At 50.1% G+C, this 17,838-nt stretch overlaps 1 protein-coding gene across 5 annotated transcripts in view; it reads right to left on the bottom strand.

Moving 5' to 3' along the window:
• Nucleotides 1-17,838, bottom strand: part of CCM2 (CCM2 scaffold protein) — a 52,544-nt gene that overhangs the window by 18,229 nt on the left and 16,477 nt on the right. Inside the window, exon 1 of one of the 5 annotated variants that reach the window (XM_088463180.1) lies at nt 6,283-6,354. The exons of the other annotated variants lie outside the window; for them this stretch is intronic. Coding sequence (XP_088319306.1) covers nt 6,283-6,294 — 12 coding nt within the window. The 5' untranslated portion in view covers nt 6,295-6,354. Of the gene's footprint in view, nt 1-6,282; nt 6,355-17,838 lie in introns of those variants that run through there. 5 annotated transcript variants of the gene reach the window in all.

Genomic DNA, 17,838 nt, shown 5'->3' with positions numbered 1-17,838 from the left:
TCCCGCCTTCCCTGGCCTAGCTACAAGTGAGTCTCCCGCCTTTCCTGGCCTAGCTACCAGTGAGTCTCCCACCTTTCCTGGCCTAGCTACCAGTGAGTCTCCCGCCTTCCCTGGCCTAGCTACCAGTGAGTCTCCCGCCTTCCCTGGCCTAGCTACCAGTGAGTCTCCCGCCTTCCCTGGCCTAGCTACCAGTGAGTCTTCCGCTTTCCCTGGTCTACCGCCTTCCCTGGCCTAGCTACCAGTGAGTCTCCCGCCTTCCCTGGCCTAGCTACCAGTGAGTCTCCTGCCTTCCCTGCCCTACCTACCAGTGTGTCTCCCGCCTTTCCTGGCCTAGCTACCAGTGAGTCTCCCGCCTTCCCTGGCCTAGCTACCAGTGAGTCTCCCGCCTTCCCTGGCTTAGCTACCAGTGAGTCTCCCGCCTTCCCCTAGCTACCAGTGAGTCTCCCGCCTTTCCTGGCCTAGCTACCAGTGAGTCTCCCGCCTTCCCTGGCCTAGCTACCAGTGTGTCTCCCGCCTTTCCTGGCCTAGCTACCAGTGAGTCTCCCGCCTTTCCTGGCCTAGCTACCAGTGAGTCTCCCGCCTTCCCTGGCCTAGCTACCAGTGTGTCTCCCGCCTTTCCTGGCCTAGCTACCAGTGAGTCTCCCGCCTTTCCTGGCCTAGCTACCAGTGTGTCTCCCGCCTTTCCTGGCCTAGCTACCAGTGTGTCTCCCGCCTTCCCTGGCCTAGCTACCAGTGAGTATCCCGCCTTCCCTGGCCTAGATACCAGTGTGTCTCCCGCCTTTCCTGGCGTAGCTACCAGGGAGTCTTCCGCCTTCCCTGGCCTAGCTACCAGTGAGTCTTCCGCCTTCCCTGGCCTAGCTACCAGTGAGTCTTCCGCTTTCCCTGGTCTCCCGCCTTCCCTGGCCTAGCTACCAGTGAGTCTCCTGCCTTTCCTGGCCTAGCTACCAGTGAGTCTCCCGCCTTTCCTGGCCTAGCTACCAGAGAGTCTCCCGCCTTTCCTGGCCTAGCTACCAGTGAGTCTCCCGCCTTTGCTGGCCTAGCTACCAGTGAGTCTTCCGCCTTCCCTGGTCTCCCGCCTTCCCTGGCCTAGCTATCAGTGAGTCTCCCGCCTTTCCTGGCCTAGCTACCAGTGAGTCTCCCGCCTTTCCTGGCCTAGCTACCAGTGAGTCTTCCGCCTTCCCTGGTCTCCCGCCTTTCCTGGCCTAGCTACCAGTGTGTCTCCCGCCTTCCCTGGCCTAGCTACCAGTGAGTCTCCCGCCTTCCCTGGCCTAGCTACCAGTGTGTCTCCCGCCTTTCCTGGCCTAGCTACCAGTGAGTCTTCCGCCTTCCCTGGCCTAGCTATCAGTGAGTTTTCCGCCTTCCCTGGCCTAGCTACCAGTGAGTCTCCCGCCTTTCCTGGCCTAGCTACCAGTGAGTCTCCCGCCTTTCCTGGCCTAGCTACCAGTGAGTCTCCCGCCTTTCCTGGCCTAGCTACCAGTGAGTCTCCCGCCTTCCCTGGCCTAGCTACCAGTGAGTCTCCCGCCTTCCCTGGCCTAGCTACCAGTGAGTCTCCCGCCTTCCCTGGCCTAGCTACCAGTGAGTCTTCCGCTTTCCCTGGTCTACCGCCTTCCCTGGCCTAGCTACCAGTGAGTCTCCCGCCTTCCCTGGCCTAGCTACCAGTGAGTCTCCTGCCTTCCCTGCCCTACCTACCAGTGTGTCTCCCGCCTTTCCTGGCCTAGCTACCAGTGAGTCTCCCGCCTTCCCTGGCCTAGCTACCAGTGAGTCTCCCGCCTTCCCCGGCTTAGCTACCAATGAGTCTCCCGCCTTCCCCTAGCTACCAGTGAGTCTCCCGCCTTTCCTGGCCTAGCTACCAGTGAGTCTCCCGCCTTCCCTGGCCTAGCTACCAGTGTGTCTCCCGCCTTTCCTGGCCTAGCTACCAGTGAGTCTCCCGCCTTTCCTGGCCTAGCTACCAGTGAGTCTCCCGCCTTCCCTGGCCTAGCTACCAGTGTGTCTCCCGCCTTTCCTGGCCTAGCTACCAGTGAGTCTCCCGCCTTTCCTGGCCTAGCTACCAGTGAGTCTCCCGCCTTTCCTGGCCTAGCTACCAGAGAGTCTCCCGCCTTTCCTGGCCTAGCTACCAGTGTGTCTCCCGCCTTTCCTGGCCTAGCTACCAGTGTGTCTCCCGCCTTTCCTGGCCTAGCTACCAGTGAGTCTCCCGCCTTCCCTGGCCTAGATACCAGTGTGTCTCCCGCCTTTCCTGGCGTAGCTACCAGGGAGTCTTCCGCCTTCCCTGGCCTAGCTACCAGTGAGTCTTCCGCCTTCCCTGGCCTAGCTACCAGTGAGTCTTCCGCTTTCCCTGGTCTCCCGCCTTCCCTGGCCTAGCTACCAGTGAGTGTCCTGCCTTTCCTGGCCTAGCTACCAGTGAGTCTCCTGCCTTTCCTGGCCTAGCTACCAGTGAGTCTCCTGCCTTTCCTGGCCTAGCTACCAGTGAGTCTTCCACCTTCCCTGGTCTCCTGCCTTTCCTGGCCTAGCTACCAGTGAGTCTCCCGCCTTCCCTGGCCTAGCTACCAGTTAGTCTCCCGCCTTTCCTGGCCTAGCTACCAGTGAGTCTCCCGCCTTCCCTGGCCTAGCTACCAGTATGTCTCCCGCCTTTCCTGGCCTAGCTACCAGTGAGTCTCCCGCCTTTCCTGGCCTAGCTACCAGTTTGTCTCCCGCCTTTCCTGGCCTAGCTACCAGTGAGTCTCCCGCCTTTCCTGGCCTAGCTACCAGTGAGTCTCCCGCCTTCCCTGGCCTAGCTACCAGTGTGTCTCCCGCCTTTCCTGGCCTAGCTACCAGTGAGTCTTCCGCCTTCCCTGGCCTAGCTACCAGTGAGTCTTCCGCTTTCCCTGGTCTCCCGCCTTCCCTGGCCTAGCTACCAGTGAGTCTCCCGCCTTTCCTGGCCTAGCTACCAGTGAGTCTCCTGCCTTTCCTGGCCTAGCTACCAGTGAGTCTTCCACCTTCCCTGGTCTCCCGCCTTCCCTGGCCTAGCTACCAGTGAGTCTCCCGCCTTTCCTGGCCTAGCTACTAGTGAGTCTCCCGCCTTTGCTGGCCTAGCTACCAGTGAGTCTTCCGCCTTCCCTGGTCTCCCGCCTTCCCTGGCCTAGCTACCAGTGAGTCTCCTGCCTTTCCTGGCCTAGCTACCAGTGAGTCTCCCGCCTTTCCTGGCCTAGCTCCCAGTGAGTCTTCCGCCTTCCCTGGTCTCCCGCCTTCCCTGGCCTAGCTACCAGTGAGTCTCCCGCCTTTCCTGGCCTAGCTACCAGTGAGTCTCCCGCCTTTCCTGGCCTAGCTACCAGTGAGTCTCCCGCCTTTCCTGGCCTAGCTACCAGTGAGTCTCTCGCCTTTCCTGGCCTAGCTACCAGTGAGTCTCCCGCCTTTCCTGGCCTAGCTACCAGTGAGTCTCCCGCCTTCCCTGGCCTAGCTACCATTATGTCTCCCGCCTTTCCTGGCCTAGCTACCAGTGAGTCTCCTGCCTTTCCTGGCCTAGCTACCAGTTTGTCTCCCGCCTTTCCTGGCCTAGCTACCAGTGAGTCTCCCGCCTTTCCTGGCCTAGCTACCAGTGAGTCTCCCGCCTTCCCTGGCCTAGCTACCAGTGTGTCTCCCGCCTTTCCTGGCCTAGCTACCAGTGAGTCTTCCGCCTTTCCTGGCCTAGCTACCAGTGAGTCTCCCGCCTTTCCTGGCCTAGCTACCAGTGAGTCTCCTGCCTTTCCTGGCCTAGCTACCAGTGAGTCTTCCACCTTCCCTGGTCTCCCGCCTTCCCTGGCCTAGCTACCAGTGAGTCTCCCGCCTTTCCTGGCCTAGCTACTAGTGAGTCTCCCGCCTTTGCTGGCCTAGCTACCAGTGAGTCTTCCGCCTTCCCTGGTCTCCCGCCTTCCCTGGCCTAGCTACCAGTGAGTCTCCTGCCTTTCCTGGCCTAGCTACCAGTGAGTCTCCCGCCTTTCCTGGCCTAGCTCCCAGTGAGTCTTCCGCTTTCCCTGGTCTCCCGCCTTCCCTGGCCTAGCTACCAGTGAGTCTCCCGCCTTTCCTGGCCTAGCTACCAGTGAGTCTCCCGCCTTTCCTGGCCTAGCTACCAGTGAGTCTCCCGCCTTTCCTGGCCTAGCTACCAGTGAGTCTCCCGCCTTTCCTGGCCTAGCTACCAGTGAGTCTCTCGCCTTCCCTGGCCTAGGTACCAGTGAGTCTCTCGCCTTCCCTGTCCTAGCTACCAGTGAGTCTCCCGCCTTTCCTGGCCTAGCTACCAGTGAGTCTCCCGCCTTTCCTGGCCTAGCTACCAGTGAGTCTCCCGCCTTTCCTGGCCTAGCTACCAGTGAGTCTCCCGCCTTTCCTGGCCTAGCTACCAGTGAGTCTTCCGCCTTCCCTGGCCTAGCTACCAGTGAGTTTCCCGCCTTTCCTGGCTTAGCTACCAGTGAGTCTCTCGCCTTCCCTGGCCTAGGTACCAGTGAGTCTCCCGCCTTTCCTGGCCTAGCTACCAGTGAGTCTCCCGTCTTTCCTGGCCTAGCTACCAGTGAGTCTCCCGTCTTTCCTGGCCTAGCTACCAGTGAGTCTCCCGCCTTCCCTGGCCTAGCTACCAGTGAACCTTCTCACCTCTGGAAGGAGCGTACCAGTCATTCTGGGCAGGCTGGGAGTATGGTACATAAGACGTCTATGGACGCGGGACTCACACCCTTGCTGCCCTATGGCCAATATCCGCAACGTTATTCATCAGGTTGCTCTATAGTCTAATGGGAAATCCAATACATCAGAGGTATTCAACATGCGGACCCCCAGCTGCTGTGGAACTACACATCCCAGCATGCCCTGCAACAGTTTTAGCATGCCCTAATAGCAAAACTGTGGCAAGGCATGCAGGGATGGCCGGGCGTTGAATACACCACAATACATCATTCTCCCTGACATGGTTATTCTGGAACTTTTACTCACTACAGCAACAAGCAGGATGAACACAAGTCTAATGCTCCCCTCAGAGACCCCAGCGATCATTGGCTGGATGGGCTGCATGTGACTTCTGCTGCTATTGGACCATAACGGGGTCCGAGCCCCCTGCCAATGTAGAGGTTACCATGTATTAGACACCACTATGTACAAGAGGCCCATCGCTCCGGGCCTACACCCTGCACAGAATGATGTAGGCCCAGCAGCTCTAAACTAGGGTCCAGACGGAATGCTGTGGTGGTCTCTCCCCGTGCCACGTACAGACCACCAGAGGGACTGTCCAAATACCCCTTAATGCATGGGTAGACAATAAGAGGCTCTCCAGATGCTGTGAGACTACACATCTCAGCATGGACTGCCACAGTTTTGCTCTCAGGACATGCAGGAACGTGTCGCTTATTGCCCCCCCCCCCGCCTTAGTGTGCCCCCCTGTAAGAGCACGGTATGGAGCAGGTGGCTGAATGGTCACCTTAGGGAATTAGCAGCTCACCAGACAATGGAGAGAGGTCACATGACATAGGCACCTGTATCATGGCGGCCCCCAGCCACGCTCTGTGTGAGGTGAAGCAGGAACCCAAAAAGAAGATTGTGAATCATGGTTTACAAAGCATAAAATGGCTGCCAGGGCTAATGTGTATGAAGCATCTGGCACAACTGTCCTGCAAGAAGGAGAACGTACAGGGCGCAGGTTTGCTGTATGTCAGTCACTATGAGAAACTGTCAGCCATAAACCAGCACCCCAGGGCAGACAGGTGTCTGGCAGCTGAGGAGGGAGGCACAGGATGTGTGGTAGGACCCTTGTGGTCAGCATAGGAGGAGGGTAAACCATATAGGGCTGACAACCACACGACACTGTACAGGGCTGAAAGCCGCACACGTAGAAATGAGGAAGAGACGTTACAGAGAGGTAAGACAACAACATGTACAGGAGACGGGGGGGGGGGGAGGGCTGCACTAGCTGGGGCAGGTGGGAGACGGCTGCGAGGAGAGACCGATCAGCTTGGGGCAATACAGGACTTATCGAACGTGCACAGGTCATGTCACACAGAGAGCGAGATACACGGGACTACGTGTAACATGTCTTTATGCAACAGCTTTCATCATCACGTGTGATAGAGTCATCCCTGACCATCATAGATGGAGTCACCTCCGCTACTCAGCTCTGTAGTCTGATCCTACATCCCCGGAACCCTCCCCTTATATTATACCGGGAATCTAAGCCACAGACAGACATCGGAAAGGAGCATCACCGGCTGCCCAGACAGACACCCCAAATCCCTACAAACTTACTGGCCCCTCAAACACAATGACCAGCCATGGAGGCAGGCTGCAACCTCCTACCTCTCCATCCATCTGCAAATCCAGGGGCCGTGGCAGCGAGTGTATAGATACAGCGGCATGAGATCACATCCCCGTGCAGGTCTCACAGTACTAACTGCGCAGAGGATTGGGAGGTGGGTGACCACAACTTCCTCCTGTCTGCATCACAACACAGTGACCGATGTACCTCACAGCATAACACAACACAGTGACTGATGTACCTCACAGCATAACACAACACAGTGACTGATGTACCTCACAGCATAACACAACACAGTGACTGATGTACCTCACAGCATAACACAACACAGTGACTGATGTACCTCACAGCATAACACAACACACAGTGACTGATGTACCTCACATCATAACACAACACAGTGACTGATGTACCTCACAGCATAACACAACACAGTGACCGATGTACCTCACAGCATAACACAACACAGTGACTGATGTACCTCACAGCATAACACAACACAGTGACTGATGTACCTCACAGCATAACACAACACACAGTGACTGATGTACCTCACAGCATAACACAACACAGTGACTGATGTACCTCACAGCATAACACAACACAGTGACTGATGTACCTCACATCATAACACAACACAGTGACTGATGTACCTCACAGCATAACACAACACAGTGACCGATGTACCTCACAGCATAACACAACACAGTGACTGATGTACCTCACAGCATAACACAACACAGTGACTGATGTACCTCACAGCATAACACAACACACAGTGACTGATGTACCTCACAGCATAACACAACACAGTGACTGATGTACCTCACAGCATAACACAACACAGTGACTGATGTACCTCACATCATAACACAACACAGTGACTGATGTACCTCACAGCATAACACAACACAGTGACCGATGTACCTCACAGCATAACACAACACAGTGACTGATGTACCTCACAGCATAACACAACACAGTGACTGATGTACCTCACAGCATAACACAACACACAGTGACTGATGTACCTCACAGCATAACACAACACAGTGACTGATGTACCTCACAGCATAACACAACACAGTGACTGATGTACCTCACATCATAACACAACACAGTGACTGATGTACCTCACAGCATAACACAACACAGTGACCGATGTACCTCACAGCATAACACAACACAGTGACTGATGTACCTCACAGCATAACACAACACAGTGACTGATGTACCTCACAGCATAACACAACACACAGTGACTGATGTACCTCACAGCATAACACAACACACAGTGACTGATGTACCTCACAGCATAACACAACACACAGTGACTGATGTACCTCACAGCATAACACAACACACAGTGACTGATGTACCTCACAGCATAACACAACACAGTGACTGATGTACCTCACAGCATAACACAACACAGTGACTGATGTACCTCACAGCATAACACAACACAGTGACTGATGTACCTCACAGCATAACACAACACAGTGACTGATGTACCTCACAGCATAACACAACACAGTGACTGATGTACCTCACAGCATAACACAACACAGTGACTGATATACCTCACAGCATAACACAACACAGTGACTGATGTACCTCACAGCATAACACAACACACAGTGACTGATGTACCTCACAGCATAACACAACACAGTGACTGATGTACCTCACAGCATAACACAACACAGTGACTGATGTACCTCACAGCATAACACAACACAGTGACTGATGTACCTCACAGCATAACACAACACAGTGACTGATGTACCTCACAGCATAACACAACACACAGTGACTGATGTACCTCACAGCATAACACAACACAGTGACTGATGTACCTCACAGCATAACACAACACACAGTGACTGATGTACCTCACAGCATAACACAACACAGTGACTGATGTACCTCACAGCATAACACAACACAGTGACTGATGTACCTCACAGCATAACACAACACAGTGACTGATGTACCTCACAGCATAACACAACACAGTGACTGATGTACCTCACAGCATAACACAACACAGTGACTGATGTACCTCACATCATAACACAACACAGTGACTGATGTACCTCACAGCATAACACAACACAGTGACTGATGTACCTCACAGCATAACACAACACACAGTGACTGATGTACCTCACAGCATAACACAACACAGTGACTGATGTACCTCACAGCATAACACAACACACAGTGACTGATGTACCTCACAGCATAACACAACACAGTGACTGATGTACCTCACAGCATAACACAACACAGTGACTGATGTACCTCACAGCATAACACAACACAGTGACTGATGTACCTCACAGCATAACACAACACAGTGACTGATGTACCTCACATCATAACACAACACAGTGACTGATGTACCTCACAGCATAACACAACACAGTGACTGATGTACCTCACAGCATAACACAACACACAGTGACTGATGTACCTCACCACAGGTGGGGATCGGAGTACGTCTGACAAGCACCTGGCCTCACACTTTGTGCGCTGAATCCGTATTCATGAGGATGAGGCCTGTAGACGGCAGAGTCTGCCAGTCCCGAGAGGTTTAGTTATTAGATGGGATTTGAGAATAGATCAAAGAGGACATTAATGAAATGTTATCTAAAGGTAATCTCCGCGCTCTCCCCCCATAGCAGCCAGAGAAGAGGTTTGGTTTCATTTTCGGAGCTGCACTAAATATTTGGGGGCAAATTTACTAAAGTGAGAGTTTTTAGAAGTGAGTTTTAAAAGTGATGTTGCCCATAGCAACCAATCAGATTCTAGCTATTATCTTCTAGACGGTGCTAGTTATATGTTAAGTAGAATCTGATTGGTTGCTATGGGCAACATCACTTTTAAAACTCACTTCTAAAAACTCTCACTTTAGTAAATTTACCCTTTGGTGTCTGGAATCGGTCTGGAGCTACCGGCAGAACCGCTGGGATTATCCCTTCGTTCTCTGGAACTATAAATCAGATTTTTTTTTTTTATAAAACTGGATTACGTCACAGCGGTGCATTGTCAGTTTCGGATTATAAACGTGTTTCAGTCAACACAGAGGAATAGGGCAGCACCGTGGCACAGTGGCTAGCATTGCAAACTCACCGTGCCAAGTTCATGGGTTCCACTGTACCTATATATATACACATTATTCCCCATGACAGCGCAACCACAGCAACCACGCGCCTTGTAGGACAGCTCGGCTCTGACCCCCAGGGAAGGTTTGGCTTCTCCCTCTCCTTCCCTATCCTAAGGATGGGGTCAAATTATGGTCGGAGAAGTCCTCACATTTCAAGGTGTGTTTTGGGAATCGGGGACAATTGTCAGGGAGGGGGAAGTCTAAAGCAAGAGCTTAATTTATTAGGCATTATATAGCAAAAAAACAGGCACCAGTAACGGACTTTCATAAATACGCTCATGTATAACATAACCCAAAGCAGCTGTCAGCGTTCCTGGTACAGCACGTGCGCGGCTTATGTAAGGGGTGAGGCCTAAGGCCCTCTAAGTCAGCGCTGGCCGCAGTCTACTCAGATTTCCCCGTTCCTCATCCATGTCTCTGGTGGGGCTCATTAATACTCAAGAACCAGGTCCCTGCTTGCAAAGACCAGGAAATGACGGTGATAATTAATCCCGTATGGCCGGGTAAGTGTTCATTTACCACTTTGGCGGGTCAGTCTCTGCCGATATGCGCTTACATGAAACGGCCTGAGCGTGCGCCGTGGTACTGCGGGCCCAGACGTGGGATTTATGTTCTACTTGTTAAAAAGTAAAGCACTTAATTTATTATTTCAAAACAAATGTCATATTTAGCAGGTGGAGGTGGTGCCTGGGGAGGGGATTAGGCTGGAAGGGGACAAAACGGGATAGAGATCACTCAGAGCGTTGCCCGACATTGTAGTCACCAGCTATCATCTAATCCAGGGGTTCTCAACTCCAGTATTCAAGTACCCCAACAGGTCATGTTTTCTGGATTGTTTAATCATGCACGGGTGATTTTGTCTATTATGCTGGGGTCAGTAATTACTCTACATTTCCACAGATAGAAAACCTGAAAACATGACCTGTTGGGGGTATTTGTGACCTGGAGTTGAGAACCACTGATCTAATCCATGGTATAGGTTATTCCCCATGCTATACATAATGGATGGAGGTAACGGGGTTCTAGAACAGAACACTCAGACTGCTCTGACCATCATACCATATACAGGGGTAATGCCAGGAAGCACGGGCTGCGCGGTTAAATACAATGGTGTCACAGCGTCCTGCGTCATTACCCATTGCGCTGTAAATCCTCAGCTCGCACTCAAATAACCGTCATATTACAGAAACGGGTCTCTTTATAATGCAGCAGACATCGCATCACAATAATAACTACATACTATTTATAATATAGATAGAAATATATCAGTTAAAACCCCTGCGCTGCTGAGCCTTAATCTGCAGTGTTAAGCACACACCTGAATAAAGCTGGCTGCCACGGAGGGGTGAATGCTCTGCAACCGAATATTGGGCAGGGCGTTCCAGGCTGCTACCAGACCCTAAACGTTGCTTTATACCCCAATCCTGCAGGACTATAATCGGTCACAGACATACCATAACACCAGCGGAGAGTAGGCTCTGGGGGCTGGATCCTTTGCCACAACAGTAAGCACAGCCCGGCCTTATATACAGAGTTTCTGCAGCCGATAACAGACGTAAGGAGGGGGCTGGGGCGCTCCCCACCTCTGTGACAAGAGGAAAGGACAATTCCCAGGAACTCACCAGCGAGAACAAATATATTTCCCAGCTCCACCCTGACAGTCAGAGGAAACCCAGATAAACACAGGGCAAAGCAAGACGGCCGAGTATCAGGGCCCAGGCCCAGAGGTCCGGGCAGCGGCCACATAATCAGAGACACAGGGATGACCAGCATACACTGTGATAGCATACACAGCTAAAGAGGGATGACCAACATACACTGTGATAGCATATACAGCTAAAGAGGGATGACCAGCATACACTGTGATAGAGCCATCACAGCTAAAGAGGGATGACCAGCATACACTGTGATAGAGCCATCACAGCTAAAGAGGGATGACCAGCATACACTGTGATAGCATACACTAATAAAGAGGGATGACCAGCAAACACTGTGATAGAGCCAACACAGCTAAAGAGGGATGACCAGCATACACTGCGATAGCATACACAGCTAAAGAGGGATGACCAGCATACACTGTGATAGCATACACAGCTAAAGAGGAATGACCAGCATACACTGTGATAGAGCCATCACAGCTAAAGAGGGATGACCAGCATACACTGTGATAGCATACACAGCTAAAGAGGGATGGCCAGCATACACTGTGATAGCATACACAGCTAAAGAGGGATGACCAGCATACACTGTGATAGCATACACAGCTAAAGAGGGATGACCAGCATACACTGTGATAGCATACACAGCTAAAGAGGGATGACCAGCAAACACTGTGATAGAGCCAACACAGCTAAAGAGGGATGACCAGCATACACTATGATAGCATATACAGCTAAAGAGGGATGACCAGCATACACTGTGATAGCATACACAGCTAAAGAGGGATGACCAGCATACACTGTGATACCATACACAGCTAAAGAGGGATGACCAGCATACACAGCTAAAGAGGGATGACCAGCATACACTGTGATACCATACACAGCTAAAGAGGAATGACCAGCATACACTGTGATAGAGCCATCACAGCTAAAGAGGGATGACCAGCATACACTGTGATAGCACACACAGCTAAAGAGGGATGACCAGCATACACTGTGATAGCATACACAGCTAAAGAGGAATGACCAGCATACACTGTGATAGAGCCATCACAGCTAAAGAGGGATGACCAGCTTACACTGTGATAGCATACACAGCTAAAGAGGGTTGACCAGCATACACTGTGATAGCATACACAGCTAAAGAGGGATGACCAGCATACACTGTGATAGCATATACAGCTAAAGAGGGATAACCAGCAAACACTGTGATAGAGCATACACAGCTAAAGAGGGATGACCAGCATACACTGCGATAGCATACACAGCTAAAGAGGGATGACCAGCATACACTGTGATAGCATACACAGCTAAAGAGGGATGACCAGCTTACACTGTGATAGCATACACAGCTAAAGAGGGATGACCAGCTTACACTGTGATAGCATATACAGCTAAAGAGGGTTGACCAGCATACACTGCGATAACATACACAGATAAAGAGGGATGACCAGCATACACTGTGATAGCAAACACAGCTAAAGAGGGATGACCAGTATACACTGTGATAGAGCCATCACAGCTAAAGAGGGTTGACCAGCATACACTGCAATAGCATACACAGCTAAAGAGGGATGACCAGCATACACTGCGATAGCATATAAAGCTAAAGAGAGTTGACCAGCATACACTGCGATAGCATACACAGCTAAAGAGGGATGACCAGCATACACTGCGATAGCATACACAGCTAAAGAGGGATGACCAGCATACACTGTGATAGCATACATAGCTAAAGAGGGATGGCCAGCATACACTGTGATAGAGCCATCACAGCTAAAGAGGGATGGCCAGCATACACTGTGATAGCGCCATCACAGCTAAAGAGGGATGACCAGCATACACTGTGATAGCATACACAGCTAAAGAGGGATGGCCAGCATACACTGTGATAGAGCCATCACAGCTAAAGAGGGATGTCCAGCATACACTGTGATAGCTTACACAGCTAAAGAGGGATGACCAGCATACACTGTGATAGCATACACAGCTAAAGAGGGATGGCCAGCATACACTGTGATAGCATACACAGCTAAAGAGGGATGACCAGCATACACTGTGATAGAGCCAACACAGCTAAAGAGGGATGACCAACGGCATACACTGCGATAGCATACACAGCTAAAGAGGGATGACCAGCATACACTGTGATAGCATACACAGCTAAAGAGAGATGACCAGCATACACTGTAATAGCATACACAGCTAAAGAGGGATCACCAGCATACACTGTGATAGCATACACAGCTAAAGAGGGATGACCAGCATACACTGTGATAGCATACACAGCTAAAGAGGGATGACCAGCATACACTGTGATAGAGCCATCACAGTTAAAGAGGGTTGACCAGCATACACTGTGACAGCATACACAGCTAAAGAGGGATGACCAGCATACACTGTGATAGCATACACAGCTAAAGAGAGATGATCAGTATACACTGTGATAGCATACACAGCTAAAGAGGGATGACCAGCATACACTGTGATAGCATACACAGCTAAAGAGGGATGACCAGCATACACTGTGATAGCATACACAGCTAAAGAGGGATGACCAGCATACACTGTGATAGAGCCAATACAGCTAAAGAGGGTTGACCAGCATACACTGTGATAGCATACACAGCTAAAGAGGGATGACCAGCATACACAGCTAAAGAGGGTTGACCAGCATACACAGCTAAAGAGGGATGACCAGCATACACTGTGACAGCACACACAGCTAAAGAGGGATGACCAACGGCATACACTGTGATAGCATACACAGCTAAAGAGGGATGACCAGCATACACTGTGATAGCATACACAGCTAAAGAGGGATGACCAGCATACACTGTGATAGCATACACAGCTAAAGAGGGATGACCAGCATACACTGTGATAGCATACACAGCTAAAGAGGGATGACCAGTATACACTGTGATAGCATACACAGCTAAAGAGGGATGACCAACGGCATACACTGTGATAGCATACACAGCTAAAGAGGGATGACCAACATACACTGTGATAGAGCCAACACAGCTAAAGAGGGATGACCAGCATACACTGTGATAGCATATAAAGCTAAAAAGGGATGACCAGCATACACTGTGACAGCATACACAGCTAAAGAGGGATGACCAGCATACACTGTGATAGAGCCATCACAGCTAAAGAGGCAAGACCAGCATACACTGTGATAGAGCCAACATAGCTAAAGAGGCATGACCAGCACACACTGTGATAGCATACACAGCTAAAGAGGGATGACCAGCATATACTGTGATAGAGCCAGCATAGCTAAAGAGGGATGACCAGCATACACTGTGATAGAGCCAACACAGCTAATGAGGGATGACCAGCATACACTGTGATAGAGCCATCATAGCTAAAGAGGGATGACCAGCATACACTGTGACAGCATACACAGCTAAAGAGGGATGACCAGCATACACTGTGATAGAGCCAACACAGCTAAAGAGGGATGACCAGCATACACTGTGACAGCATACACAGCTAAAGAGGGATGACCAGCATACACTGTGATAGAGCCAACACAGCTAAAGAGGGATGACCAGCATACACTGTGAAAAAGCCACCACAGCTAAAGAGGGATGACCAGCATACACTGTGATAAAGCCATCACAGCTAAAGAGGGATGACCAGCATACACTGTGATAGCATAAACAGCTAAAGAGGGATGACCAGCAAATACTGTGACAGCATACACAGCTAAAGAGGGATGACCAGCATACACTGTGATAGAGCCATCACAGCTAAAGAGGGATGACCAGCATACACGGTGATAGCATACACAGCTAGAGGGATGACCAGCATACACGATGATAGCATACACAGTTAAAGAGGGATGACCAGCATACACTGTGATAGAGCCATCACAGCTAAAGAGGGATGACCAGCATACACTGTGATAGCGCCATCACAGCTAAAGATGGATGACCAGCATACACTGTTACAGCACACACAGCTAAAGAGGGTTGACCAGCATACACTGTGATAGCATACACAGCTAAAGAGGGTTGACCAGCATACACTGTGATAGCATACACAGCTAAAGAGGGATGACCAGCATACACTGTGATAGCATACACAGCTAAAGAGGGATGACCATCATACACTGTGATAGAGCCATCACAGCTAAAGAGGGATGACCAACATACACTGTGATAGAGCCATCACAGCTAAAGAGGGATGTCCAGCATACACTGTGATAGCGCCATCACAGCTAAAGAGGGATGACCAGCATACACTGTGATAGCATACACAGCAAAAGAGGGATGACCAGCATACACTGTGATAGAGCCAACACAGCTAAAGAGGGATGACCAGCATACACTGTGATAGCATATAAAGCTAAAAAGGGATGACCAGCATACACTGTGACAGCATACACAGCTAGAGGGATGACCAGCATACACGATGATAGCATACACAGCTAAAGAGGGATGACCAGCATACACTGTGATACAGCGATCACAGCTAAAGAGGCATGACCAGCATACACTGTGATAGAGCCAACATAGCTAAAGAGGCATGACCAGCATACACTGTGATAGCATACACAGCTAAAGAGGGATAACCAGCATATACTGTGATAGAGCCAGTATAGCTAAAGAGGGATGACCAGCATACACTGTGATAGAGCCAACACAGCTAAAGAGGGATGACCAGCATACACTGTGACAGCATACACAGCTAAAGAGGGATGACCAACATACACTGTGATAGAGCCAAAACAGCTAAAGAGGGATGACCAGCATACACTGTGATAAAGCCATCACAGCTAAAGAGGGATGACCAGCATACACTGTGATAGAGCGAACACAGCTAAAGAGGGATGACCAGTATACACTGTGATAGCATAAACAGCTAAAGAGGGATGACCAGCATACACTGTGATAGAGCCATCACAGCTGAAGAGGGATGACCAGCATACACTGTGATAGAGCATACACAGCTAAAGAGGGATGACCAGCATACACTGTGACAGCATACACAGCTAGAGGGATGACCAGCATACACTGTGACAGCATACACAGCTAAAGAGGGATGACCAGCATACACTGTGATAGAGCAATCACAGCTAAAGAGGGATGACCAGCATACACTGTTACAGCACTCACAGCTAAAGATGGATGACCAACATACACTGTTACAGCACACACAGCTAAAGAGGGATGACCAGCATACACTGTGATAGCATACACAGCTAAAGAGGGATGACCAGCATACACAGCTAAAGAGGGATGACCAGCATACACTGTGATAGAGCCAACACAGCTAAAGATGGATGACCAGCATACACTGTTACAGCACACACAGCTAAAGAGGGATGACCAGCATACACTGTGATAGCATACACAGGTAGAGGGATGACCAGCATACACTGTGATAGCATACACAGCTAAAGAGGGATGACCTGCATACACTGTGATAGAGCCATCACAGCTAAAGAGGGATGACCAGCATACACTGTGATAGCGCCATCACAGCTAAAGATGGATGACCAGCATACACTGTGATAGAGCTATCACAGCTAAAGAGGGATGATCAGCATACACTGTGATAGCATACACAGCTAAAGAGGAATGACCAGCATACACTGTGATAGCATACACAGCTAAAGAGGAATGACCAGCATACACTGTGATAGCATACACAGCTAAAGAGGGATGACCAGCATACACAGCTAAAGAGGGATGACCAGCATACACTGTGATAGAGCCAACACAGCTAAAGAGGGATGACCAGCATACACTGTGATAGAGCCAACACAGCTAAAGAGGGATGACCAGCATACACTGTGATAGAGCCAACACAGCTAAAGAGGGATGACCAGCATACACTGTGATAGAGCCAACACAGCTAAAGAGGGATGACCAGCATACACTGTGATAGCATACACAGCTAAAGAGGGATGACCAGCATACACTGTGATAGCATACACAGCTAAAGAGGGATGACCAGCATACACTGTGATAGAGCCAACACAGCTAAAGAGGGATGACAAGCATACACTGTGATAGCATACACAGCTCAAGAGGGATGACCAGTGTGGCTGGAGGCCAACCACACGTTATTAAAATGGCTGCCAAGGCATTGAGGGGATTAATCCTCATGCCATTGCGCCATATTTAAAAGGAAAGTGTAAAAGCACACTGTACATGGTTTATAATAAACTGTATTAAAGTATATATGTATTGCTGTAATGCACTGCAGCTGATCTGCAATGCATTAGTGCATGAAGCAACGTATATTTAATAGGATATGCACTATATGGTTTAAATGTATATTTTGTAGAGAAAATGCACTTATAAGGAATGTATAAGTTGTTTTGTTTTAGAAGGCTGTAACATTTAAGTCAAATGGTTATGAGACATTCTCACCTCCTGACATAGGAAGTGATATGTTATTTGTCCTGACCTATGATAGTGGTCAGACCATTGTGTAACAAAGCTTTCTTTGAAGTGCATTCCAGATTAGACCTGGCTGGAAGGTTTCTGTGTGGTGTGAAGAGGGTGAGATGGCCTGAGACTATCTCTCCTGTGTGTGTGTGTGCACTTCTGGGGGAGAGAAGTGTTTGTTTTTTCATGATTATTGCAGGAAGACCAAAGCGAATATTATTGCTGGTCATCCTACATAGATATTTTGTCACTGTGTGAAAGTAAATGACCAGTTACTGTGGAATGTGAGTTGTAATTACTTTTGGGATAGATGTTCTGATTGGGTTACAAGACCAACTGTGGGTGGATGTCACC

Source organism: Taudactylus pleione, unplaced genomic scaffold (genome assembly GCF_031769625.1).
Source record: "Taudactylus pleione unplaced genomic scaffold, aTauple2 ptg001330l, whole genome shotgun sequence".
Classification (NCBI taxonomy): domain Eukaryota; kingdom Metazoa; phylum Chordata; class Amphibia; order Anura; family Myobatrachidae; genus Taudactylus; species Taudactylus pleione.
The sequence above is the reverse complement of the archived record's forward strand: the minus strand, read 5'-3'. Positions and strand labels throughout refer to the sequence as shown.